The following is a 26,831-nucleotide window of genomic DNA, read 5'->3' on the forward strand; positions in this document are numbered from 1 at the left end:
GAGGGAGAAAGGGACACGTCCCACCCAGTGGCCAAGGACCTCGGTTGAAACATGATTTCTGCTCGTCCTGCTGACACATCCGTTCCCAGAGCCTCTCTGGCCAACACTTGATCAGCTCGCAGCCCTCTGCCGGGTCGGGGGACGCTGGTTGTCCCTCAGTGGGCAGCAGGTGCGGGTGTGCTGCCGGGGTCAGAGAGGAGAGGCAGCCACGGAATGGGCAATTGATAATGACACCACCACCAGGGCGGTAAGCAGCCGAGGGCCTTCCTGAGCCTGCCAGGGCCTTCCTGAGCCTGCCTGAGCCTGCAGAGGCAGGGGGATGCCCCCTCCCGGGCTCCCTGCCTCCATGACAGCAGGGATCCTCCCCCATGCAAATGCTGGTCTGTGGGTCTGTCTGCTTGCTGGGCCTGAGCCCTGGAGGACAGCACCCAGCATGGTGCCCACACATAACAGAGGCTCAGTTAATGTTTGCTGATAAAGGATTTGGATGGAAAATGAATCAATGAATTTTGTGCCTTCTTTGACGAAGCTTGAGTTTGCTCTGTTGCATTTTTTAAAGTGACAGCACCTTTGAGGAATTGACAGGAATAAGTTCATGTGCATTTTACAGCTGGACAGATGGAGGCCCAGCAAATCACCCCTCTGGATAAAGCCTGTCCTTGCTCTGTTGATGAGGGCACCTTTGCAGATTCCCAGGGGAGGTCTGTGCTGCTCAGGCTCTTTCTCCCACATTTTCAGCAGGGAGGCTGGAAGATGGCCCTGCCCACCCCAGGCCTGGGCAAGAGGAAGCCGAAGCGGCAAGGGGGACAGAACCTGCTGCCCCAGTGTGCTTTCCTGTGTGCCTCTGGGGTGGAAACCCAGGGGCTCAGTTGTGGAGACAATGGCTCTGTGTGCATGTATGCGTGTATGTGTGTGAGTGTGAGGGTAAGCATGCAAGTGTGAATGTGCAAATATGAGGACATGTGAGGGTGGGTGTGACTGTGCATGAGAATAAGTGTGAGTGAGCACGTATGAGCACGCATGAGTGGGACTATGCAAATGTGAGTGTACATGCGTGTGTGCAGCAATGTGCAAGTGTGCATGTGAACATGCAGCCCCTGCGTGTGTGCGCGTGTGTGCATGTGCATCAGTATGCATGTGCACATGAGTACATGTGCACCAGAGGACACAACATGGGCACCGAGGAGCCCAGTTCAGTTGAGTGGGCAAAGGTTCAGGCCTGGGTCTCAGCAGGGTGGCGAAGCCCTCACTGAAGAGATAAGCTACAGCTGGCTGATGAAGCCAACACCTCGCTGTTACCCAGTCTGAGATGGAGAAGGGAGGGGCCTCCACACCCTGCCTTGGAAGTTGGGGCACCTCAGAGCTGGATCCTGCAGGGACAGGCAGGACGGAGATGGAAACATTGCATTTCTGGAAGCCTCAGTGGTCACTCAGTGGTGGCTCTTTTGCCTGGGAACACCCAGCTGGCCTTCCTCTCCTAATCTCATCCAGAAATAAATCCCTTCACATCCCAGTGCCACGGGGCACCCCTGCTTCATGCTTCTGTGGATTTCACTCCTTTCTGCTGAGGTGGGGCCCAGTGACACAGCCAGGGCACAGGCCAGATGTTGCAGGGGAGACGCCAAGAGACCATGTGGGGCAGACTCACAGCTCAGAGTGAGGCAAGTTGGATGTTGGGACAAAAAGAAGCTCAAGAGCAAAGTCACTCTTGTGTGGGTGACACGTCCTTTGTAGGCCAGACACCCACCCCACCCACCTGGTGACAACTGTGTTTTGGTCAATCCTTGCTTTGAGGTCTTCATTCTGCTGTTGGAGAACTTGGATCTTTTCTTCCAGGACAATGTTCTTTTCCACCTGTAAAGGATACAGCATTTACGAGGTTCTCGGCAAGGTCACGAGATAGGTAGTAAACCGGAGTCCTCAGCTCTGGGCTTTGGAGGATTTTCAAGAACAGCATTTTGCAAACTGTAGTTTGCAAAGCATTAGTGGGTTGTAAAATCAGGTTACAGGGATGAGACCAGCATTTCTTTTTTAAACAAAATAAAACAGAATAGAAAATGCCAGAGTGCAGTGTATATGGGAGAAGTAGGTACTGTTATATGTTTTAGACATATATTTTTATTTTATATATATATGCACATATATATTTGTGTGTGTGTTGAGTTCATGGGTAAGATGTGTTTCTCACAGTGACTGTCCCTAGGCCCTTGCCATTGTCAGAGATAAGCCACGGATACCACCAGGACCTAATTTGATGAGTGGCCCTATGGTTCTTCCCGAAGGGTCAGCTACAGTGCAGCAGTGTCCCTGCCCAGCCATGCATACACTTTATATGACATTCTGAATTAATAGGGGGATAGAAATATAAATAATGTGAACACACTTTTTCCATTTGAGGCTATGGGCAGCCAGGAACACAAAGCCCAAGACCATCTTGGCACATTATGAGAAACCCCATCATCCCATGGCTGTTATTCCCCCACAATTTATGCCTCTCTCTCTGTCAGTGTGTCCCCTAGGGCCTGAGACATCACTGAAGTACAGTTCCATTCTAAGATGAATTTAGAAATAAATTACTTTTTGAAAAGAATGTGGCAAGTTCACTGTTAATGCAGTTAATCTTTAAGGAAAACTGTCAGTTGTCCATGAATAGGGCCTAGGAGTCCTCACCATAGGACTGGCCTCTGTCCCTGAGCTTTGGCAAGGCACCTCATGCAGCCCTCGCCTTTGCTCCCAGGAGATGGGAAGTAGTCAGATATCTTCTTTATTGCCTGGAAAAGTTTCTGGAACGAGAAGTCTTGCATGCCTGCAGAAAGCCCGGAGCATGGCCCAAAACAGCCAAGTAAACCCAGAGGCTTGTGGGGACCCGATGCAGATGGCCCAGCCAGAAAGAGGGGGCTTCCTCGTTGCTGTCAGAATGGACGTTGCCCACACTGGCCGGCTGCACAGCAGGGTCAGGCTCTGGCTGTGAGCTCCCTGCCAGCCCTAGCCACGGCCTGAGCTGGGAAGTTCTGGAAGTCCTGCCAAGTGGCCAGCATCACCCAGTCTGCCCCTGCTACCTGATGAGCACCCATTCTGCAAGATGTGTCTGCAAAAAGGGATCATTCTAGATGGAGGGGGCATGGAAACCAAATGCAAGGGGTGGTCCTAGATCACACCCTGGTTTGGCTACACCAACTGCAAGGGACATTCCAGAGACAAATGGGGAACTTTAAATTTTAGATGAGATGATCAGTTCCTGAGAGGCCAAGTTAAAGATTTGTTAACTGAAAGACAGTAGCATACAAACCCTTGCACAATATAATATGTGTTGTGTATGTGTGCGTGTGCATACAAGGATACACACTTACAGAGAAAAAGTTCTGGAAAATATAAAGAGTGGTTGGAATATGATGTTTTAATCTTATTTTTGTTTATCTTATTTTATAATTTCATATTGTATACATATTTTCCTTTTATGATATAAAAAGTTTATTTTAAAAATAACAACAATAAAGAGGAAAAAATAAGAATGTATCTGAGAGCCTTGGGCCAACTTCCACATCAAGACGGCTCTCCCTGGAAGCAGGTTTCTCTGCTACTCCCTTTGTCCGCCTTTCTGGGACTCTGGCCCTGACCCCGCTGACCTTGTGCCACAGGTCAGGGGTGAGATCCCGGTGCTCTGTTCTCCCTAAGGGGCGGCCTTGGCTGGCTCTGCAGGAGCCAGGCTGGAGGGCCGGGGCGGGGGGGGTGTCCCTGAGAGCAAGGACTCCGTTACGGACTGAATGTGTGTGTCCCCCCACGTTCCTATGGTGAAACCTACCCCCCAATGTGATGGTATTAGGAGGTGGAGCTTTGGGGGGTGATTTGGTCATGAGGGTGGAGCCCTCATGAATGAGACAAACGCCCTTGCTCCTCTGCCACATGAGAACTAGGAGCCCTCGGCCAAGGCTCCCACCCAGCTCCGCCACTGAGCCCCGCCGGCCCTGTTTCCGTGTTGTGAAGTGGCTGCGCAGGGTAGCTGCTCCACATGCGTGCTGTTGGAGCCAGGGGACAGACTCAGGTAAGGGACTCTGCACAGCACCTGGCACCCCAGTGATGCTGCATCCTGCATGCTCACCGCACATGCCCTAGAGAGGGCTGAGGAAGTGGCACATCCCCAGGAAAGCCAGGGCAAAGCCAAGAAGAGGCGGCCGATCGGGAGGGCTCCAGAGTCGGACAGGATGAGGCCACCTCTGAGACTCCTTATCAGAGCCCCTGGCTTCCTGAGAAGGGTCCTGGGGCTCAGCTGTGGAATTTTCTGCCCCGGTGTAAGCCATGGGCAGGGAAGGGGCGCACCTGGCCGAACACCGTCAGGGATGACATCAGGGACAACAGCAGGGATGTCACAGACCTTAGTTACACTCCTGAGCAAACAGACCAACTCACCAGCTTCTCCAGCTCAATTATCTTCTTTTCCTGCTGGTGTATCTGCTGATTCTTCATCTCTAATACCTGCTTCAGACTCTTCATGTCTTCTTCCAAGTGCTGATAAGGAGCCAGTGCAATCTACGGGAGCAGAGAGCAACGCGCTATCGACCGGCGTTCCCGGCAAAACCCAGTATTAGCCAGTGCCGTGAGTCCAGCTAAATCTAGCCTTCTGGAGCAAGCTTCCCAGGGCAACTGCAGCACCAAAGCCAGATGCTCAAAGCCTGCCTTCAATTTCCCACTGGGAACCCTCCTAAAAATCCAGTTCTGTGGGGGACCAGGAGAGACATGGCTGTTGTCCCCTGCAAAGTCCGATCCTGGAACTAACAGACACTGCCAGCCCCTCCAGCCCAGAAGGGAGCTCATGTGGTAGGAAGAGTAAATCCAACACTGGCTTTTAACATTCGCCCAGACTACCTCATTCACCGAGCACCTGGGGATCTTATACACCTGTGCCCATGGAGAGGCCGCCCTGCAACCCCCCGTGCATAGGAAATGAGCAAAGTGGTTTAAGAAGCAGAAAAGTCATTTCAGAAGAAGACGTGTTAGAATAGGTTTGCTGGATGCAACAAACAAAAATACAGGACATGCTGTTAAATTTGAATTTCAGATAAACAACGTTTTAAAAAAATTTTGCATAAGTATTGCATGGGACATAGACTCAAAAACTCATTTATCTGTAATTTAATTTTTCTGAGTGGGTATCTCACTCTGTTGCTCAGGCTGGAGTGCAGTGGCTGTTCCCATCTCGATCACAGAGCACTGCAGCCTTGGACGGGTAGCTGGAGCTTATCTGTAACTCACATTGAACTGGGTGTCCTGTACCTTAGTTGGCAATCCTATGTTAGAAGGAAAGAGTTTTGCCAGCTTTTCTGGAAAAAATTGCCCTCAACCTACTAACTCCTGGTGGTGCCAGCCTAAACCAGAGTTGGGAGGGAAGGGGATGGAGGGGTGGTCCCAGCCAGGGTGGGCAGTTTCCAGACTGTGCTCGTATCTCAGGAGCCCTGGGACCCCGGCTGGAGACCACTGTGGAATTCGGCAAAAATAACATGTAGATGGAGCAGCCCACAGCTGCCGTCTGTCTCGGGGGAGAAGTGCTGACGGGAATTGTTTAAAAATCCAAGGGAGGTCATGACCAGCTGTCACTCTGCAGCGGGTCTGCAGGGGGACCTTGTATTGGGGTAAGACCCCCGAGGAAGCCACGGGGCCCACCAGGTTGGGGTCCCTGCACGCTGGGAAGCCTGGAGACCAGAGACTACCTCCAGCTGCTCCTCGGTGTTTTTCCTCAAAGCCTCCTCGAAGCGTCGGGCTCTGTCCCGCAGAGACTGGCTCTGGAAGGTCAGCGTGTCCACTTGGTCCTGCAAGTAATGACATGAGAAGTCCAGCTAGGGCCACTGTGGACGACAGGCACCGCAGCCAGGGCTACCACCTGCCCTGGAGCTCTTCAGAGGGTCTCCCTTGGGGCTGAGGAAAGGTGTCAAGGGGGAGCCCCGCATGATAGAGGGAGAGTCCCCCCAACGTCTCCTGGCCCTCTCCTTCTGGCACCTCTTCCAGAACAGACCACAAAAACACTGCCAGACGAATTTTTATGCTTATGAATAGGGGCGTTTATCTTTTGATCCTGCAGATGCTGACAGCCAGCAGAGAGGGGTCTAGTCCAGGAGGCATCTAGCCCCTCGCTGTGGGAAGGACCACAGTTGATGTATGTCGCAGAATGGTTCCTATCTACAAAGCTCACGCTGGAAACCTTCACGCCACCTTGACTTCCTTCTCTGCCTTGGACCCCTCCCACCACCACCGCACACTCTAACTGCCAAGTCAATGATCACGTCCTGCCCTTCTGCCTCTGTGTGTCCCTGTAGTCCACAGACACCCTGAGCTCAGACCAGCCTGCTGGCTCTTTCCGGCATGGTGACTCTTTTTCCTGTAGTCAGGCTGCTCTTCCTAAGGTGCAAACCTGAGCCCATCCTCCCCCTACCTCACACCGCGTTGGCCCCATGATGCAGTACACACTCCTTAACCCAGTGCTGAAGCCGTCTGGTCCTCCAGCCTCCATTTCCGCTGCCTCCCTCTCTCATCTCACACTGCGGCTCTCCTGGTGGCAGCGCCTTCCTGTGGCCATCTCCCTCTCATTCTCAGCTCCCTCTGGCCCCCACCTGGCCTTCCTGGCCTCAGGGCTGGGTGGCATGTCCCGAATAGGAGCTGCCATGTGAGCCGAGTCCACCCAGGCCATGCTCCCTGTTGAGACCCTCTCTCCAGCTAGACAGACACTCCCGACCCCGCTGTGTGCCAGCGACAGAGCAGCCCTCGACCTGCAGGTTGAAGGGATGAAGGCATGTCTGAGGAGACAGCTCCCAGGGCAGAGGCGACTACGCTGACCCCTCCCCACCCAACACCAGCCATGATTCTTGTCACCTTGGGCCAGCCAAGGGTGCTCAGCCATGGCTGTCTGTGGCTGCCCAAGACAACTTCAATCCTTCATGCCTCACTCATGCTGAGCAGTCCTAAGTTCTCCACCCAACCATGCCATCTCTGTAATATTAAAACATAGGGACCAGGGTCTCCCACGAACTCTTCAGGCAAGAGGAATGGCCTCACCCCACCAAATATGAGGAGCCGGGTGCTGTAAATTCCGTACTTCTACATGGCAACACTGCAGTGCACGTAGCACTGGCTCCCCTGCTTTCCTCCTTATGGCTGGTTTGCAGACCTCCCTGGGCAAGTTCCTTTTCCTCTTCTTTTCTCCCTCTTGCAGTTACTTCTATTTCATTTTTAAGAAATAAAATTCCCCACAGTGCCATTAAATGCAAATGCTGGCGTGTTAGGACAATACAGTTGTCAGTGGGAGCTTGTGTGCACCTGAGCTGGCCCAATGGCCATCATGGCCCAGGGCAAGCCCGCTGGTCACCCGCTAGACTGTGACTATAAAAATGACCGTATCTTCCATGGCTCCCACCCCAAACATCACCAGTGCTGTCAGAGGAAGCATTTCTTTTAAGCCTCTTCCCCTCCACTAAAAAACAAAACAACAGAAAACTCATCCTGCAATTACCGCCTAGGATAGATATCAAACTGTGATTTTTCTGCCTTATTGACCCTTATTCAAAACAGATCCACAGGGACAGGACGGTGCCGCTGCAGTCAGAGAGGGAAGACTGTTTTTCAGCTTGGGTTGGCTCTTTTATGTCAAGCTACGAGACACAAAGACAGAGCTGGTGGCGTGACCCAGCATGGGCCACTCAGGAGTCAACCAATGGCATGATAATAAAAATATAACAACGCTCGCGACCATTATAAGAGCTACTACTTATTAGCGCTTGCCACGAGCCAGCCTAGTGCTATACATTTTTCACACATCATTTCCCTTGACCTACTCACACCTTGAGAAAAGTACTGTCACCATCCCTATTACAGAGATGAATAAACTAAGGTTTACAGAGGTTACGTAGCCGTCCAAGATCTGGAAGCACAGTGGGGATTTAAACAAACTCAAATCTCTAACCACCAAGCCTGTTTCATCAGCTGCCAGTAGTAGCCCCAGAGGTTGGTCTGAGCAACTAACTCCACCTTCCTTGCATCAAATCATCTCCAGCCCCAGTGGATTCTGCGGGTGGAGAGTTACAACTAAAACATGCACAATTCATGACCCTTTGATGTTAGTGGCAGAGTGAAGACTTCCAGACCAAAAAAACCCCTCACTTCTTTTGGCTTTGGATTGGATGGGGTTTTTGTTATGTCGCTGTGTGGCTGTCACTTTCCTGATTTGCGTTCCTCTAAGGACAGTGCAACTATTGGTGGAGATGTGCACACGGAGGCAGTTTGGAAATTAGCCCCGCGAGGACTGCGCAGGCATCCTGCAGGCCCGCCGATGGATGGATGCATGGGTGGGTGGTGGGCTGCAGCAGGCAGTAGCGTGTGACACCTTTCATTGGTGGAGCAGGCTCAGTGTCACGTACAGTGCCAGGGAAAAGTGAGCTATCGAAAATGCGACATTCCTGCCTATGTATTAGGGCTACAGTAATCACCTTGCACAATTTCCAGGTATGAATATCTCTAATATTTAAAAACTAATCTTGTTACAATTACAATTGCTACATTTGGAAATGGAAGCAGGTCCCCGACCTCACCCTAGCTTCCCAGGCAGCTAGCTCTTCCCAAGGGCTGGGGGCCGTCATGTCTTTTCACAGGAGCAGGCTGGGGTCCCTGTGAGGCAGGAGGGGGCTCATGTGATCGGCGAGATTCTGCATTCTCCCCGCAGAAGCCAGCAGGAAGCCAGGTGGCTCCTCTGGCCTCTGAGACCAACAACTTCTCTGGGTGGCAGTGAGAGGCAGAGAGGGTGTTTTCCATCTCACTCACCTCTAGGTCACTGAAGCCCCTCTGGTAATTCCCGGAGCATGTCCTGTGAATTCTGACCTGCACAGCCCTCCTCGCACACCCCCCGCCTGGAATGCTCTCTTCCCCAAGTTCTCTTCCTTCCAACACAGCTCAGTTACTCCTGGGGGATCTCTGGCCACAGCAAGCGCAGACTAATCCCTCTGAACTCCTGTCGTACTCACTAACTGTATTATTCATTTGGTGCACGTCTGTGTTACCTTCTGTTGTTGTCTGTTACTATTTGTGTCACAGCTCGCTGAGCAGACAGCAGATTCCTACGGGCAGGGAGTATGTCTTATTTACCTCTGAATTCCAGTGTTTCGTGAGGCTCCAGTACACAGTAGGTGCTGGGTGAATGTGGTGGATGGGAATAATGACGGTGCTGTTACCTTGATAGCCGTTAAGAAAATTAAGGAAATACTAACCTGCAATGACAGCCGCAGTTTTTCAAAATTTTCTTCCAATTCTTTCTTTTCAAGCTCGTGGGTGGACATCAATTCTGGAGAGAAGACAGAAAATTGTTAAGTTGATCTTCCTTTTGAAAAGGATAAAACAAGATGCTTTTTGGCAGACTGAGACCAAATGACTGCTATATAGAGCAGATTCAAGTGTAAAGAGACTCCTCTACTACTTCGAAATCGTATGTGACTACCAGGTTGCTATTTAGGAGAGAGAAAGGAAGAAGGGACTAGGGGAGGGAGACAGAGAGAGAGAAAGGAAAGAGGAAAGAAAAGAGGGAGGGAAGCAAATAGAGCACATCTAAATACACACGCCCGCCCCCACACACTCACACACGCCAGAAACACACCATACCACACACACCACACACACCATACACACACACAAACTCACACACCATAAACACCCCAGCACCCACCACACACACACACTGTGAACACCCCCACACCACACACACACTCTCACACACACTTCCACATCTTGCTGTTCTACCACCCTGCCCGTCAGATCCTTTGCTCACAGTACGCATTGATTCTCTAACTTTCCCTAGTTGTAAGACAACTGGAGAATTAACGTAAAATTCTCCTTTTCTTCCCCTCCCAGGATCACTCTGCCTTCCTGCTGCGCTGAGGAAGGAAGGCAGCTTTCCGAGCAGAGCAGAGCTGCAAGCAGCCACGTCGCCCGCCCGGGCTTGCGGGAGCGTGGGAGGTAGAAGGGACCAGTGCTGTGTCTACACAGACAGCGCAGAGCCCTGCAATTTGCTTGAGCAAAGACTCGGTGCTAAGAGACTCAGAGAGAAGGAAGGATTAATTGGACTGTTTGCTCTTGGAGGGTTTGGAACGATTCTGTTCTGTGAAAAGTGTCATCCCAGCAATAAATTGCAAGTTAGGCAGAAAGAGATGTCATGTAAGAGTTATTAAGCAAATGGATTCTATTTTCCTTCACATGAGAAGAGTCTTATCAGCTGGGTGAAGCCCATCTCATTCTGGCTACACAAGCAATTTGTTTTCATGCAGTAACTAGAGGGAGGAAAGGTCTCATTAATCAGCCCGGATCATGTGCTTAGGACAGGAGCGTATTGGAGACCAACAGTTGCCATTCTGGCTGGCACAAGCTGCAATTAGGAAAAACTTTGTGGCTTCCATTGACCCAAATCTTTTAACTAATGGTGGTGAGGGGCACTAAGAAATGCTATAGAGCTGAAATTTACATCTGGAAAAAAATGTTTGTGTTGATTTCATTGACGTAAAACCATGTGGCCTTCTGGTCCACCTGTCTCTGTCTAAAGGATTCACTTTAGTAGTCATGAACAGCATCATCCTGACCATAACAATGAATTTTCTATCTGCCGTTACACACGCCCACATGGCCTTGACATTGTTTCTAACACAAAGGCATTGAATGTGGTGTCTAAGTGAGACTTCGTTAGTCAGGAAAATTTACCAGGTTTATTTATGTGAAAATGCAGAGAAAAGACGACACCCTGGCTCACTGCACCATTTCCATTCATACTGCTTTTCCTGAGACAAGTTTCCCACAGTGCAGTGGTGGGTTTCGGGGTGTTTTCAGAGGACCCCAACAACTCAAGGGAAAAGAAAAGGCAGCATCTATTCTGAAGAGGATCTAAACCATTGCTAATATCTGTGTCCTTATAATGTATTTCTTTATTTCAAGTTCATGACACTCTGCCCCGTGCTTAATACTGTGCTCTAAGACAATGGTTCTCAAATGTTGCTGCATATTAGAATCACCTGGGGAGTTTTACAACGTTCTCTGCCTGGGCTGCACCCCAGAGCAATCAACTTGGAAGCTCTGAGGTAGGATCCACACATCAGTATGTATTTTTAAACTCCCCAGCTGGTTCCCATGTGCAGCCCAGTGTGGGGACCCGCACTCCGAGTGTGAAACACGCTACCAGGACACAGGCAACGCATTTAGCTAGTCCTCAGGAAACCAGGGCCCTTGCCTCCAGCTCTGCGTTGCTACTTAACTAATAGTTCCCGGTGGTGGCGGGGCCGGTGCAAGAGGGAGACGCAGACACGAGTGTCAATTCCTGCACACTGGGTTTTGTCGTTTGCAGAGAACATTTTCACAATAATAAAATACTCTGATGTTAATTCTCAAATTTTAAGAATCTATTAATCTAGGATTAAATGTCATTTTAAAAAATATATACTTTAAAAACCAGCTGACTAGGGGGAAAAAAGTAAAGGAAGTGGAAATTAAAAAAGAAATGGCATGTATTAATTTTAATGCATGTGCAAGTGTAAAGAGCTGCTGCTGCTTTCACAAAGGAAAATCTTACTAAAACCTAGTGACATTGCTGTTATGACTCACATAAAACTCGAAGTATCCATAGATAATTCAAAGTTACAAAAATGTAAAAAGAGAGAGCTGGAGACTCAACGCACGTCCACAGTGAATGTGGCCTGGGTACAAGCTCTGGAGACCCAGACCCAATCAATCAGTGCTGCGTGGCCCCGAGAACCCCACAGACACGGGGCAAGTGTACCCACACTGGGGCTTCCATGCGGTTTTACAAGGCTACAAAACATAGAGCCCAAAACTGCCACGCCCACTTTAGAACAGTGGTCCTCCAGCGTGGCTATACTTTAGAATCACCCACGGAGTCTTTACAAGTCCTGATGCTCAGGCTGCACCCTGACCAACCAACGACATCAGTGTCCCTGGGGTAGGATGGAGGCTGGCGCTGGCCTTTTGTTACAGCTCCCCAGGGGACCAGGGGATGCCAACACTCAGCAAGGCTGAGAATAGCTGCTTTGGAGAAAAGAAGTCGTTACCCGGATCCTTGATTTCTATCTCTTCTTTTCCCATGAACCAACACAAAAAACACTCCAGGAAGGAAAGATAGCAGAGGAGAGGCAGGAGAGGAAGGGAGGGCTTCTGGCTTCTGCACTAGGGAAGGCTCGGCTGGCACGACCCTCCCCTCCCCACCGCGCACGAGGCTGGGAGGTACCTTGGACCTTGTGGTCGTGGTCATCCTGCAGGATGGCGATGGCAACTGTGTGGCTGTTTTCCATCTCTAGGAGAGCAGCCTCATGGCTGGCTGTGATATCCTCCACCTGCAGGACAGTCACAGTTACCGGCCATACAGAGAGCTGGGAATATGCTCACTTGCAGAACAGAGGCGGAATTCCATGAGTCAAAAAGTCAGTGGCCCGAAACATCTAGGACAAGTCACTTTCCTGAGGCCATAGCTGCCCTCAGCCTTGTGCTGAAGCTGTGGAGGGTCAGAATTTGGCAGCGATGTGGCAGTCCCCAGAGTCACAGGGAAGTCAGTGCCACAACCTGGCTCTTTGCGGGAGGATGGCAGCTCCAAGCCGGGGATCACTGCCTGAGCCACCTCTTTAGAGTCCTGGGCGTGGCTTCAGGAACATCCCCCCAACTCCCATTCCTTCTCCTTGAGCCACTCACTTATGACGTAACGATGCGAAGGAAAAGAAAAGTGTCCTCCCTGCAAGATGGTCTCGGCTCTGTGTTTCTGGGGGCAGGTGGGAGCTACGGTACATGGTAAACAGAGGGAACTAGCATTTGTAAAGTTACCTGCTACAGCTCATGCCACTACTTAACACTCACAGCCACCTTAAGAAGTAGATATTTTTAGGCCCATTTTACAGATGAGGAAAGTGAGGTTTAGAGAGGTTTGAGATGTTTTGACACGTACCAAGAGTGTTTATCCAATTTTTTTGTCAGTGATCCGTTGCAGAAATTACCACTGTGCACCGTAACACAGCACAGACCGCCTCCCACAAACCTGCTCCGGAAACCGAAGTTTCACAAAACAAAACTTACCCTTCCTGTCTGCAATCATCTGGTTTAAATTTTTTTTTTTAATTCTATTTCACTTGGTTTTACAAAATGCTGGTTATGGGCCCCTAAATTTATTTCACAACATACTAATGTGTCAAAACTTGGCGTTTGAAAAACACTGAATCAGAAAACGTGCCCAGGTCCTAAAGCTCCTTGTGGCTCAGTAAAGAAGACGTTGCTTCCAGCTGGTGATATTCAGCATCTTACAAGCATTTCTTACTTCTCTGGGGATAACTCGAAGGCTGACCTTCCATCTGGAAGGAGGAAGGAAGCCTGCTCCTGAAGTCCACACATGGGATATTTTTATTTAAAAAGGGGTAGATTCCTTTGGCTGGGTGTGGTGGCTCACACCTGCAATCCTAGCAATCTGGGAGGCCGAGGTGGGTGGATTGTTTGAGCTCGGGAGTTTGAGACCAGCCTGAGCAAGAGCGAGACCCCGTCTTTACTAAAAATAGAAAGAAATTGGCTGGACAACTAAAAATATATATAGAAAAAATTAGCCGGCCATGGTGGTGCATGCCTGTAGTCCCAGCTACTCGGGAGGCTGAGGCAGGAGGATCGCTTGAGCCCAGGAGTTTGAGGTTGCTGTGAGCTAGACTGATGCCACGGCACTCTAGCCTGGGCCACAGAGTGAGACCCTGTCTCAAAAAAAAAAGTGGGGGGTAGATTCCCATTTTGGATGCTATAATTGAAATCTTTCCTGACTTCTCTCTCCTAAGGCAAAAGAGAACTTCATCCACTGTAACAGAAACATCACTGGGCAAAACCCACAGCAGCACCCACCATGTTATGTAGGAGAGCTACACCACAGTTTGGAAATGGATGTGGTATACAATGATTTACTCCTATTTACCGGCCATTCTTGATGAAATGACACTTAGTAAAATATCGAGCATTGGAGCTATGATTCCACTCAGCAGAAAGGCTGGTTACAACAGTATTTAGTTGTCTGATTCCTGTTTATATGAGGTTTTTATGACATCTTTGTCCAAAGCCTTTCAGTCTGTTGGAAAAATAAATCACTGGTTAAGGAGAAAGAGAAGGAAATATCTTTTCTTCCTGCTCCATTGCAGATGTCAGTTAGCCCACAGCACAGTCTGTAGAGATGAATGCTCACGCGTTGTTGGGAGGTATGTTACGCAGCTCAGTAGAATGAGAAATTGTTCATTGGTCCTTGGTAGGATTCTAACTTCTTGGGTTGATACACACATGACCATGGGTGGATTCAGAGAAGAGAGATAGATGGAGGGACTAAGTTCCAGAAGAGTCCCTCGCGTCCCTGGGGGTGGAAGTGCCCTGACTTGCATTGCCACATTAGGTTTGTGGCCTCAGTGTGCACCCTTCTGGTTTGCTGGGAGGCCTGTCTGTGATTTAGTGGTGACAGGATACCACGCCCAACATAGTAAGAGTGATGTAAGGGCCTGATGTGTCCATTGCAGCCTCTCAGAGGTGCTTTTATAAATGAAATACTGATCTCCCAACTCTAAAAGTCCATATGGAATTAGAGAGATGCCCAGTATGTTTGGAAAGAAATCAGTGAGAACCCATGAGCCAAATTCTAAACACAATTATCCTTGCTCTTCAGTAATTTAGGTTTCATGCAACTTTATGGTGTTTAAAGAATGTTCCCTCAGTGATGGAGGGGGGGGGACTGCCTGCTATTGCCATCCTCTTTCATGTCATAGTATTAATCCCTTTGACCTCTTCTCCTGTGCTTCCTGGTTTCTTTCTGAGCACAGGTTCACACTGGTGAGGCAGCCAGTAAGAATTCCCAGGCTGAGAAGACCCTGAAACCTGAAGGCATTTGAGGGGATTTGAACAAGGGAAACACTTGATCATTTTATGCATTGTAGATCACCAAATCAGAGACAAAAGGCGCTACACCATGATCAGCCTGTGGCAAACTTACTCGGCTAAAGCATCCTTCTTTTCCTTTTAGAACTCTGGGTGGGGGCCCCTTAAGCCACTGCAGGACCACTTTCCTTCTTCCTCCCTCCTCTGCAAGACAGAGTTCTGGGCCGGGCCATGGAGCAGTCTGTCACTACACCCCTCCAATAGTCCTAGTGCCCCAGAAAAGCAGCTGTTCCCTGCGCTATGCCTGCATGGCTGCAGCTGTTTGCTATTCCGCTGGGCTGAGTGACAGCAGAGCACAGGGTGGGAAAGCCACCCTCTCAGATGCTCAGATGGGTAAGCACAGAGCTGCAGGGTTTAGTTCATTTGGCCATTTGCAAAATGTAATTATCTTGGGCTTTGGCAATTCACTTAGAGAAGACTTACATTTCGAACGAAGAAGCATGTGCTTTATGTTGCCTCAGCTGTACTCATTAAACCCAAACCAGATTAAACTCCCATTTGCCCCCAGACCAGACTCGTATCCACAAGGGATGAGACAGAGGGAGCCCGTCATGGTCGCCCTCCCCAGCACTCTCTTAATGACCTTATTTTTCAGATAACAAGGGGATCCCCCTTTACCTGGTCCCTGCCGCAGTACCCTGGACACCGGTCCCACGCAGGTGGTTAGCCATGCAGAGCTGCCAGTCCCGGCCATCCCGCTCTGGGGTCTGTGTGCCTTTTGCCCTTCTGCCGCCCACCACGTGGGCAGAGGTTAGCAGAGGCCCCATCTCCCCTGCAGCGCCGCCTCCCTGCATATGAAACCGCTGGGATGTGATGGGTGGGGCCTGTGGTGCTGGGAAACCGAGGCCCCCAGGATCTCATTCTATATGATTAGGGAGAGTGTGGTTTCCGCTGCACGGCAGCTGCGAGCCCAGGGTGCAGGACGGCTGAGCAGACATAACGCAAGATGACGGACAAAGTGGTTTCTGTACATTAGGATTAATTGTGGGATGCTCTTCCAGTCATTTAGTCTAAAAGGATGATTTCTTTTGGAAAGCTAGAAAATATGTCCTCGATATGAGGCAAAGCGAATTTAAACTGAAAGGATGAGCTCTACTGCTCCTTATGGAGAAGGAATGTCTGCGTAAACTTTATGGAGCAGAATCTGTAACGCACCCGGGAACAAGCAGTCCCCGAATTGAGTGTCTCTGGGGCAAGTCTCAGGGTAAGACAAACTGCCAAAAGGTCCTGGAGGAGTGGGTCAGAGGTCACAAGTCTGATCCCTGAACACCAGGCTCTGGAGCTGCCTGTGTGTGGGGAACAGCCAAGGGCAGCCCAGAAAGGGAAACCGGAAGTTGGCTGAGAAGGAATTAGGTTTAGGCCTGAAGGGAAGATGCTGTGTGTTTCCAGTGGGAAAGGGGAGCTGTGGCAATTCGGTTCTGTTAATGTGTAGCCTGCTGTAGAATGAGCTGATTTTCACTAAACACCTTTATAATCATACTTTTAAAATAAGAGTTATACCATATTTTTAAACTCACTTAAGAAAGCCAAGATGGAAGGCCACTCCCACCCTCACCCACTTCCAGGCCCTGACTAGAGCCTGCAGGGCTGAAGAACAGGCTCCCGCACCTCCCATGACTCTGGGCCCTGGCTGCACACAGAAATCTCCTGGGATCTTTCAAAAATGACCCAATGCCAGGCCTCACCCAGCGATTCTGATTCAATTTGTGTGGAGTGAAGATGAGGAAAGGTGTCCTGCCGGTTCTCCAGGTGATTCCGTGTGTAGCCGGGGCAGAGACCACGGACAGAGAGCCAGCCCTTGCCCTGCGAGGCAGTGGATGGCTAAGCAAGGAGGGGGCTGGTTTTTACGAGGGAGGGGGCCGGAGCAAAGCCGGGGTCACCTGCCTCGGCCAGTGAATTCCAATTTGAGTAAAGGCTGACATTTGTGGGCTCAGAAAATCCTACGTGTCAGAACTAAAACAGCAGCCCCTCCCTGCTGCCAGCTATCGGGGGCACTGGGTAGTGAGGAGGTGCCACTCTGGTTAACCTGATTTTTAAGGTTCCAGAAAGAGATATTGCGAACTGTGGAGTCAGCATTGCCAAATTCAACTGTCCCTGAGAAGGAAGCCCGGAGAGTGAGAAGTCCAGCCGACACACCACCCAAACCTCCATCTCAGCCGTGCATCTGAGTCCTCTCCGCCTAAACAGATGGGCATTTATTCTATCTGGAAATGAGAACCTTGGCCTCAGGTGCATTCCTGCTTCCCCTCACCCCTGCCTGCTGTCTGCTGGGGAAGCTGAAGGCGGAGGAACTGCCGGCGGCCAGCAGCAGGGGCAGAATCAGGGCCCGCACAACTCACAGGCTTGAATCATGGGGGCCCCGCCCGTGGGCTCCCCTAGGAAAGCGTCACTCGAACGTAAGGCACCCACGTGCTGTCTCTGCCATAACACCTTCCCGCATCCTCACCACTACACGTCAGCTCTCAGCTCCTAAACACACCATCTGTATTTCTCACCCGCCTGGCAGTTCCGTGGGCACTTGTCTCGAAGCTTTCCCGGTGGAATAACAAGCAAGCCCACATTTTACAAATCTTGACATCTCTTGCAGTATCCCGTCACGGTGCCTTGCGTACAGTGGGCACCCAGTAAATATTCTTTGCACAGGCGGATGAGTAAATAGATAAATGACTTTAGCTATCATTGGGGATCGAGAAGAACAGAGCTCAGAGCCTTCACGAGACTGAGCACTTTTGAAATATAGCCAGGCGGCTTATGGGACTCACTCTCACATGGGGAACCAGGGGCTTCTTTCCTTCCTCGCTCCCAGTGTGAAATCTCTAAAAGGCTGCTGTGTCCTGGCTTAAAGGACAGGTGAGGACACATCTCCCGGCACGAGCTTCTGCACAGATGAGGCCTGAGCGAGCAGTTCTGGCCCGGACCACGCTCAGCAGGGAGATGCGCTCCACCCTGCGGTGCCTCAGCGCCGGGCCCGGCCTCCACTCAGGGGGCTCCTGCCCGCAGACCCCCTCCTGCCCTTCCTCACCTCCTGGAATCTTCTCAACCGACCCAAGGGATATAAACATGTCCTCTGTGTAAAACTGAGAATGAAGAGTCCGGGGACAGAGAGACACAGAGACACAGAACGGGTTGACATCTGCACCAGGCTCGTGCCGAACACCGTGGCCGTGAGCTGGGCAACCCGGTAGACAGCAGCTGGCGCAAACGTCTGCTTAACAGGAGTTGCGCCCAGAGGGCTCGGGAGGCACAACACCAGGGATTCAGTTTCTAATCTTAGTGCCAGCAGGTAACTTTAGCTGTAACCTATTCTATTTCCCAGTGTCTAAGTCTAACCACCTCGAGCACGGAGATGTGTCTGGCTCTTATAGGCTTCTAGAAAAGAAGAATGACTAACCTGAGATGCCATACAGAATAAAAAGCTATAAAATCAGAGGTTTTTTTATTACAACAGCAGTATGTATCATTACTCTGACGCTTCTCCTGTGGCCCCTAAGGTTCACGAGCCTCTGGGGCAGTGGGCGGGTGGGTGGGGACTGCCATCTGGGATGTCTACTTGGAGGCAGCCGAGGAGGGCAGAGGAAAGGTTTGTGATAACGCAGAGCCACTCAGCACTGACGTCAGTGTCAACTGAGATTTAAGGAGTGCTCTTCACAAATGTCAACTCACAGTAGGCACATCAGGAGCACACTGCATAACACAACACACCCATGGCAAGGTGGAGATGCAGGCACCAGAGCTGGGGAGCTCGGAAAGAGAGGAAGGGGCAGTGCTCATGGAAGCAGAGTCCCATACGCCATCTCTCGTCAGCACTAATGGCAGGAAGGGACAGGGCGGCTGGCTGTGGGGTGGGGGGGCCTGGCTCCTTCCACCTTCACACTGGCAGGCTCCTGGGAATTATTTTCTAGTTAGCGCACGGATGCACTTTCCCCTGCAGTAAGATTTCTGGGCTGGGGTTAACTGCCGGCATTCATTCTTCCATTCAGCAAATGCGTATCACGTGCCCACTCAGTGCAGGCCCGGTTCCAGCCGCAGAGACCCAGCAGTAAACCTGGCAGACAGTTCTACTCTAGTGGTTGACGCCACAGACTGTCGAGCCAGCTGGGCTGGACGCTGGCTTTCCCATGGCCAGCTCTGTGGATTCTGGTAAGTTATTGAACCTCGGGAACTTGGTTTTCTCACCTGTAAAACGGGGATAAGAATGGTGCCCTCCTCATTAAGGGGACCGTGAGGATTAAATGAGTTGTGCATGTAAAGAGCCTGGAGCGGCGCCCGGTGCAGAACAAGTGCTAGGCACATGTTTGTTTGTTCTTATTTCTGCCCTAATAGAAATAGGCAGAAGGTAGATAAGGTACAAAAGCAAAATGTATAATGTGTTTGATAATGATATGTGCTGAGGAAACACTAATGCAGGGAGAGGGGCACCAAGAGCATACACATGGCAGGGTGAGAAATTGTAATTTTAGATAAAGTCTTCGCTGAGAAGGTGACATTGGATCAGAGTCTGGAAGGGAGGGTGAGAGAGAGCCATGCAGTGTCTAGAGGGAGAGCATTCCAGGCAGAGGGCACAGCAAGTGCAAAAGCCCTGAGAAAGAGTGAGGGAGGCCAGAAGGGTTGGAGGGGAGGAGAGAGGGAGAGAGAAGGAAGAGTGGGGGTCGGAGAGGGACTGTACAGAAAGCTCACCTGCCGAGCAGGACTTCTTGCTAATGCATGGCTCTGGCTCCCCTCCACCTGCCACCTGCGTCACCCAACCGCAGAGCCCGGGCTCCACCACAGACTGACCTGCTCCTGGTGCTGACACCGGATCCTCAGCAGCTGGCCGTGGTGCTCCTCCTGCAGGTGTGCCGCCTCTGCCTCAAATTGCAGCTGCAGCCGCTCCTCCAGCTCCTGGAGCTGGGCCTGCTGCTGCCAGCCCAGCCTCCTCACCTCGTCCTCGAACCGCCTCTCCAGCTCCTCCTTCTCCTTCTGTAGCCTCTCGCACTTTGCTGTATGGAAGGCTGGGCGGAAAGCACAGGATCGTTCTTAAAAACTTGGATAGGAGGCTCAGAAAGGACTCAGTGTTCACGCTCAGATCAAGGCTGACGTAGCAAACAGGGCAAGATCCTCTGACTTCTGGAGTCCTGGCCAGTTTGCAATGTGCTTTCCTTTCCACGCCATTTGATCCTTACAACAGACCCTGGATGTTGAGGTGAAGCTAGAGCCTCATAGAGACTTGCCCAAGGTCATCCGGTGTGTGGAGAAAGAGCTGGTAGGCAAATTAGGGCTTTCTGATTGCAAGGCCCCTACAGCTGTTTCTCAGAGGGTCCATGGACCACAGGCATCAGAAATATTGGGTGTTTATTAAAAATGTAGACTTCTAAGTGCCCCCTGGGTAAATCAGAGCCCCCGGAGCAGGAACTCAGGACCTTGAGTGTTAGCAAGTCCCTGAGTGGCTTGGGAGACGTGCACTATGGAAGCTGGAGATGGGGGTGGGTCCGACTCCTACGGCTATTCCCTCCCAGCTGAAGTGCCGAACTGGACAATCTCAGGGAAGGTGTGGGGGTTTCCCTTCAGGTACCCCAAAGCTGTACTACTCACTATCCCTTCTGCACAGGCATTCCGTCCCAATCACAGAGTCAGGATTTGGGCAGGAGGCGACAACAGCAGCCACCACCACTCCTGCCTGAGCTCCTCCTCTGGCCTGCTCTGCCTGACATCCGTGCCTCCCCCGGGCAAGAGCCGAGTGCTTTCCCACCAAACGTCTCTTCCTGACCTGCGAGCCTGCTTCCAAGACCTTGACAGTCTACTACGTCTAGGCCACACGGAGCTGATTACACACACACACACACACACACACACACACCCCGAGGGGCACATATCCATCATTTACATTCCACAAAGATCGAGCCCTGCCATGCTCTCTGCTCTGTGCTACAAGCTGGGAGACACTGGCATTTGCTTGAAAATAGAATGAGCAGGTACAGGCACTGATTAACTGCAATCCACACCCTAGGGGCGGTTAGCTATGAGCAGGAATAGACTTCCAAGGACGTTAGATAGCGTTTGAAACACCCTAATGGGAAGTCCCACCCTACAGAGACAGCTAATTCAAGGGCTTCTTTGCCATGTTTGGCTCTAAAAGAGTTTAATTAGGATGAGGGATGTTAATTTTGTTTCCTGGTGAGCTGAGTGGCAGGTTGGCTGGCTGTCTTATAGACACCACGCCCTGTGTGAAGGGTGTGTGCACATGTGGCCAGCCCAGCAGCCTCACACTGTCCCTTCCTAGCCAAGGCTTTCATCGGCCCAGTGTCCTGTGTCCCACCATTTAATGGAGGACTGATCTGCCGGTGTGATCAGGGTGTCCTACGGTGGCGTGGCAGCAGCTGTCCACTCCTCGAGTCGGCAGTGAGGAGATGCACTGTCACTAGAGAATTTAAAAGTGTAAACCAAACCTCCGCTTTCTATAACTGCCTTGCACCAACAGTTCTAAACAATGTTGGCGAACAAACTCTCCTCCTCAAAAAGGACTTTTATTGGCCTAAGTTCTAAACAATTGCTACCATTACTGTTCAGGGTTTTGAACTGCTGAGGGTTTTATTTATTTATGTATTTAAATCACAAACAGAAAAAAGTTGGAAGTACAGCGCAAGGACATTATTGTACAAATGACTTTTTTCCCCCTGAACGATTTGAGAGTAAGGTGCAGACCTGCTGGCCTTGGTGCATATTCCCTACCTTAAGGACACTCCCTGACTCAACCGCAATACTGTCATCCGAGTCAGGAAATAACACTGAGGCAGCAGTGCCATCCGGTGCTCAGACCCATGTCAGCTTTGCCAGTTGTTCCAATGGTGACTTTTCTAGAAAAAGAATCCAGTCCCAAATCGCACGTTGCACTGAAGGAGACTCCTGTGTCCTTGGTCTCCTTTAGGCTGGGACAGCTCCTCAGTTTTTCCTTGACTTTTGGGACCCTGACACTTTTGTTTGTTTGTTTTTGTTTTTTGTCATTTAGACTAGTAAGAAGTTGACACTTGTAAAGATCAGGAATTTTGTACAGCGTCTCTCATTTCGGTGAGTCTCACTAGATTCGGGTCGTGCATGTTTGGCGGGAATGTCATACAAGTGGCACTGTGTTCTTCTCAATTAAATAATAATACATTTGAATAATGTCTTTAAAATGGAAAGCTCTTTTTAAACTGTTTACTTAGTGAGCCAGGAAAATAATGTGTACTGATTATTACGTGGAGCAACCGAAGGTAATTTTGTGGTATAGAAGACAGGGTGTTAAAAATGGCCCACTTTGGGTATCAAATACATTAAGTATGCACCTCAATATACATATTATCGTCACATCTACTATGCATAAGTCTTTAAGGAACAAAGCTGGAAAACACTGAGCTTCCGACCACAGGTAGGAAGATGGCTTTTTGCTTGCCTGCTAATAAATATTAGTACAAAAGGCAGGTTTGGTCAGCAGCTTTGTGGTACCTGGTAGCGAGGGGACAGGAGAGGAGACCCAGAGGCCTCCCCTTCCTCTGGTCACTGGAGGCTACAGTCCCCACAAAAGGAACTTAATTAATGGTGACTGATGGGCGACATGGCTCAGATCCGGTGGTAGCAGTGGGGAAATAAATGTCTGTGCCCAAGAGTTCTGAGCCCCTGGCCTTACTGGAGCTTCAGCCTTCCCCAAAGAGCTCCCTCCAACTAAAAAAGTTATCAGGGATTCCACCAGGGCCTTGAGCTAGTGAGAAAAGCTCTCAGGATCCGCAGGCAAGGTAAGAGGTACATACGTAAAGACAGGGTTATCCTGGGATGACTAGACTTTAATAGAATAGAACAAAGACCATGGAATGTCAATTAAAAAACAGTGATGGATGGATTGAGACAAAGTCAAATTAAAGCAAGTAGAGAATCAAGAATTTTTTCTATGTTAGGAAAAACACAGAGCTGCTCTACAGACAAAAACATGGGCCCCACCATGCCGTGCAGGGGCCGCCCTGATAACCAGCCTGTGCACATGGGGGCCTGTCTGGAGCGAGCTCTCGTTTCTGTAACTCTGAGCCAACTAACGTCACAGCAGCCTTTGCTCCACGTGTCACGTGATGAGAGAAAACAAAACAGCGATGTCGACATGCTGCTTGTGCTCAGAACAGGTCTGCAGGGAAGTTCACAGAGAGGAGACGCACATGGCCAAGAACGATGTGAAAAGATGGTCAGCACCATTCATTCTCATAGAGGAAATAATTTTTATAAGACTGAGAAAGATGAAATATTCTGACAATATGGGGAGAGTAGGAGGAAACTGGCATTTGATGGACTGTTGCTGGGAATATAATTGATACAGCCGCTTTGGAGGGCAAAGATATCTTTCAAAATGTAAATGACATGGGTGGCAGCTAAAGAATGCAGCTTTCTTTTTGGGACGATGAAAATATTCTAAAGAATATTGTAGTGACAGCTACACAACTCTGTGAATATAGTGAAAACCACTGAATCGCACACTTTAATGGGTGAATTGTATGGTATGGCAATTATATCTCAATATAGTTTTCTGCCAAAAAAGGGAAGAAGATTTTTAAAAAATAACATGACAGGGAAGAGATCACAGAGAATAAAGTTAGATGTTTTTATAGAAGGAAAGTTCCTATTCTGATGTTACAACCCTATAGAATCATGGTAAAAACAAATGCTGCAAAATAAAACAAAAATGAAAACCCCACCACTGCACTGTTTTAAATTTATACACACAGATAAATACACATATGGATATACAGTCATGCATCACTTAATCATGGTGACATGTTTTGAGAAATGAGTCATTAGGCAATTTTGTCATTGTGCAAATATCACAGAGTGCACTTACACAAACCTAGATGGGACAGCCCACTGCACACCTAGGCTGTATGGTATAGCCTCTTGCTCCTAGGCTACAAACCTGTACAGCACGTGACTGTACTGAATACTGTAGGCCATTGTAAGACAATGGTAATAGAAGAGGTATAGTAAAAGTATGACATAAAAGGTACAAAAAAGGTTCACATGTACAGAGTCCTTATCATGCATGGAGCTTCCAGGATAGAAAGCTGCTCTGGGTGACTGAGTGGTGAGTGAATGTGAAGGCCTAGGACGTTACTGTACACTACTGTAGACTTTATAAACACTGTACGCTTAGACTATACTACACTTACAAAAATTTTTTTTCTTGCTTCCATAATAAATTAATCTTTGCTTATTGTAACTTACCTTTATAAACTTTTTAGCTTTTTAACTTTTTGACTCTTTAATAACACTTAACTTAAAACACAAACACATTGTATAGCTGTCCAAAAATATTTATCCTTTGTATTCTTATTCTATAAGTTTTTTTCTATTTTTAAAAATTTTTTGTATTTTTTTCTTTTAAATCTTTTTTTTTGTTAAAAACTAAGACAAGCACCCGTGTTAGCCTAGGCCTGCACAGGGTCAGGATCATCAATATCACTGTCTTCCACCTCCACGTCTTGTCCCACTGGAAAATCTTCAGGGGCAATAACATGCATGGAGCTGTCACCTCCTAGGATAACGATGCCACCTTCTGGAATCCCTCCTGAACGACCTGCCTGAGGCTGTTACACAGTTAACTTTTGTTTCATAATAAACAGAAGGGGTATAGTAAACAATAAAAAGCATAGTCTAGTAAATGCATAAACCAGTAACATAGTCATTTATTATCATTATCAACTATTATGAGTACATAATATTGTTGTATATAATTGTTTGTGCTATACTTGTTTATATGACTGGCAGCACAATAGGTTTGTTTATACCAGCATCACCACGAATAGGTGGGTGAGGCATTGCACTATGAAGCTATGATGTCACTAAGCAATAGAAATTTTTCAGCCCCATTAAAATCTTACAGGACCATATTCATAGATGAGGTCTGTGATTGACGGAAGCGTCATTATGCAGTGCATGACTGTTTGTGGAATCTAATAATAATTCTTACAGTTTCTTAACTAGAGGTACATTGAGCATGTAATACTCAAATAAAAATGATAAAAATGCTAATCATTTATTTTGTCTTTACTTTGTAAAGTACTGTTTTTCATGGGAAAAATGTATTATATGCTAATATCAGTAGCTTTAACTCCAAGTAATCAAGGCAGTAAGTTGACTATACTGATTGTGTAGATGGAATAAAACAGAACAGTAAAGAAGTGAATAAAAACAAATCAGTTACATTGGGGAAAAATATTAAATGACACACACCTTTTAATGCAACAATTTCACAAGTGCACAAAAAATTGGGTCAAAGGTGACCACTATAACATGATTTGTCTTAGGGAACTAAGAGGGGGTTAGTTAAATAGACGATAATAAATACAATATACATATAGGATAAATTCTACATACAACGGGATATAGGTAACCAGTAAAAAAATAAGATAAATCTTTTTGTGGTATTATGGAATGCTATCTGTAATATATTGTTAAACCAAAAAAGGCAAGATGCATAAACAGTATGATTGCATAATTATATTTGTAATAAAAATGTATTTATTATCTATTTCTATCCCTTCTCCTTTGGGAGGTTGGGTGTTAGGTTACAGGATTCACTGTACCCTAAACACCTGTAACAATATGTGTTCAATAAAATCTCTATTATTTGTTTGCATGCTTTATAAGTAAAAAATTACTATCATAATTAAAAAGAAGACTGGGTTTTAAAAAGTTTTAAAAAGTTCTGATATCCAGTGGTCAGACTCTTCTATTTCACTTGCAGTTTTATTCGCGTCAGTGGCAGGATGATTCATGGAGCTGGCACTGTAGTGGGGCTCAGAGATTGCTTTTCATTCTAGCGTTTTCTTCCAACTGCACTGTTGCTTTAAATAAATCACTAACTGGGTAGGCCTCAGTTTTGCAGTCTATGAAGTGGAAAAGTAATCACTGTTTGCACATGTAGCTCCAATCCCCAAATTCCCAATTCCTATTATATATGAGGCGATACTTTGATTCTGCCAGCGACCCTCTGTTGTAAGCCCCAGGCCTGCAGAAGATATTGGATAATAAGAGCAGCTGGGCACCAGGGGAAAGAGCTCTCATAATGGAGTCCCTACAGAAATAAATAGCCTCTTGCCTCAGGTAAATCTTCCAAAATGTATCTATTTGGGTATTTTGCAGACCGAGATTAATGTAAGCTAATTTAATAGCATTAGACAACATCTGGAATCTTACTTTCATTATTTCTTTCTTTATTTCTATTCATGTGAAAACATTCGGCACTTTATAGTGAAAGGCAAATACCACCATAATAAAACTCTAGAACCTAGGAAGGTGAGAGAATAAATTTTCAAATAATACAATTATGACTGGCTAAGAGAGTATAAGACTTCTAATTCGTAAGTGTGAATTTGAAAAGCAGCAGCAGGACTAGATTCTGTTGCATGGTTTTAAATAATTGATCTTTATTGATAATGAATAATACACACATATGATATTAAAGTACTGAAAATAGTATTAAAGCTGCATTTGGAACACCCTCAGACATTTTTAATATGACCAATTTATGAGTGTAGACCATTAAGATGTTGTATGATCCTTCAGACAGCAGCAGCAGAAAATTGCTGTTGGAACCATTTGTAAGACTAGCTTAATTTCTACCACAGTTCACAAGTTGAGTGAGTAGGAGAATACTCAGCGAGTGAAATCAATTTGCTTTCAACAACTGTCCCAAGTGTCTCTTGAATAATTGTAACTTTTCATTGGTTTTCCAAAGAGGTAGCAAAGATAGGTGATTATAGCTCTAGACTTAAACAGAAGAAAACTATCTGGCTCTGTAGCTCATGATAACATCATAAGGAATAATATGCTGCCTTTCATGTAATAGGGAATGCTTTAGATTTAATAACAGT

General features: G+C 48.2%; 1 protein-coding gene across 1 annotated transcript in view; it reads right to left on the bottom strand.

Annotated features, from left to right (window-relative positions):
* The window catches only part of MTUS2 (microtubule associated scaffold protein 2), a 59,155-nt gene that overhangs the window by 2,916 nt on the left and 29,408 nt on the right, over positions 1-26,831 (bottom strand). The window contains exons 3-8 of the mRNA XM_045566892.1: positions 19,741-19,955; positions 12,257-12,362; positions 9,246-9,319; positions 5,706-5,804; positions 4,408-4,527; positions 1,757-1,854 (exon numbers count right to left, since the gene is read on the bottom strand). Of these exons, the coding sequence (XP_045422848.1) occupies positions 1,757-1,854; positions 4,408-4,527; positions 5,706-5,804; positions 9,246-9,319; positions 12,257-12,362; positions 19,741-19,955 (712 nt within the window). The remainder of the gene's footprint in view (positions 1-1,756; positions 1,855-4,407; positions 4,528-5,705; positions 5,805-9,245; positions 9,320-12,256; positions 12,363-19,740; positions 19,956-26,831) is intronic.

The sequence above is a fragment of the Lemur catta genome, chromosome 13 (genome assembly GCF_020740605.2).
Source record: "Lemur catta isolate mLemCat1 chromosome 13, mLemCat1.pri, whole genome shotgun sequence".
NCBI lineage: Eukaryota > Metazoa > Chordata > Mammalia > Primates > Lemuridae > Lemur > Lemur catta.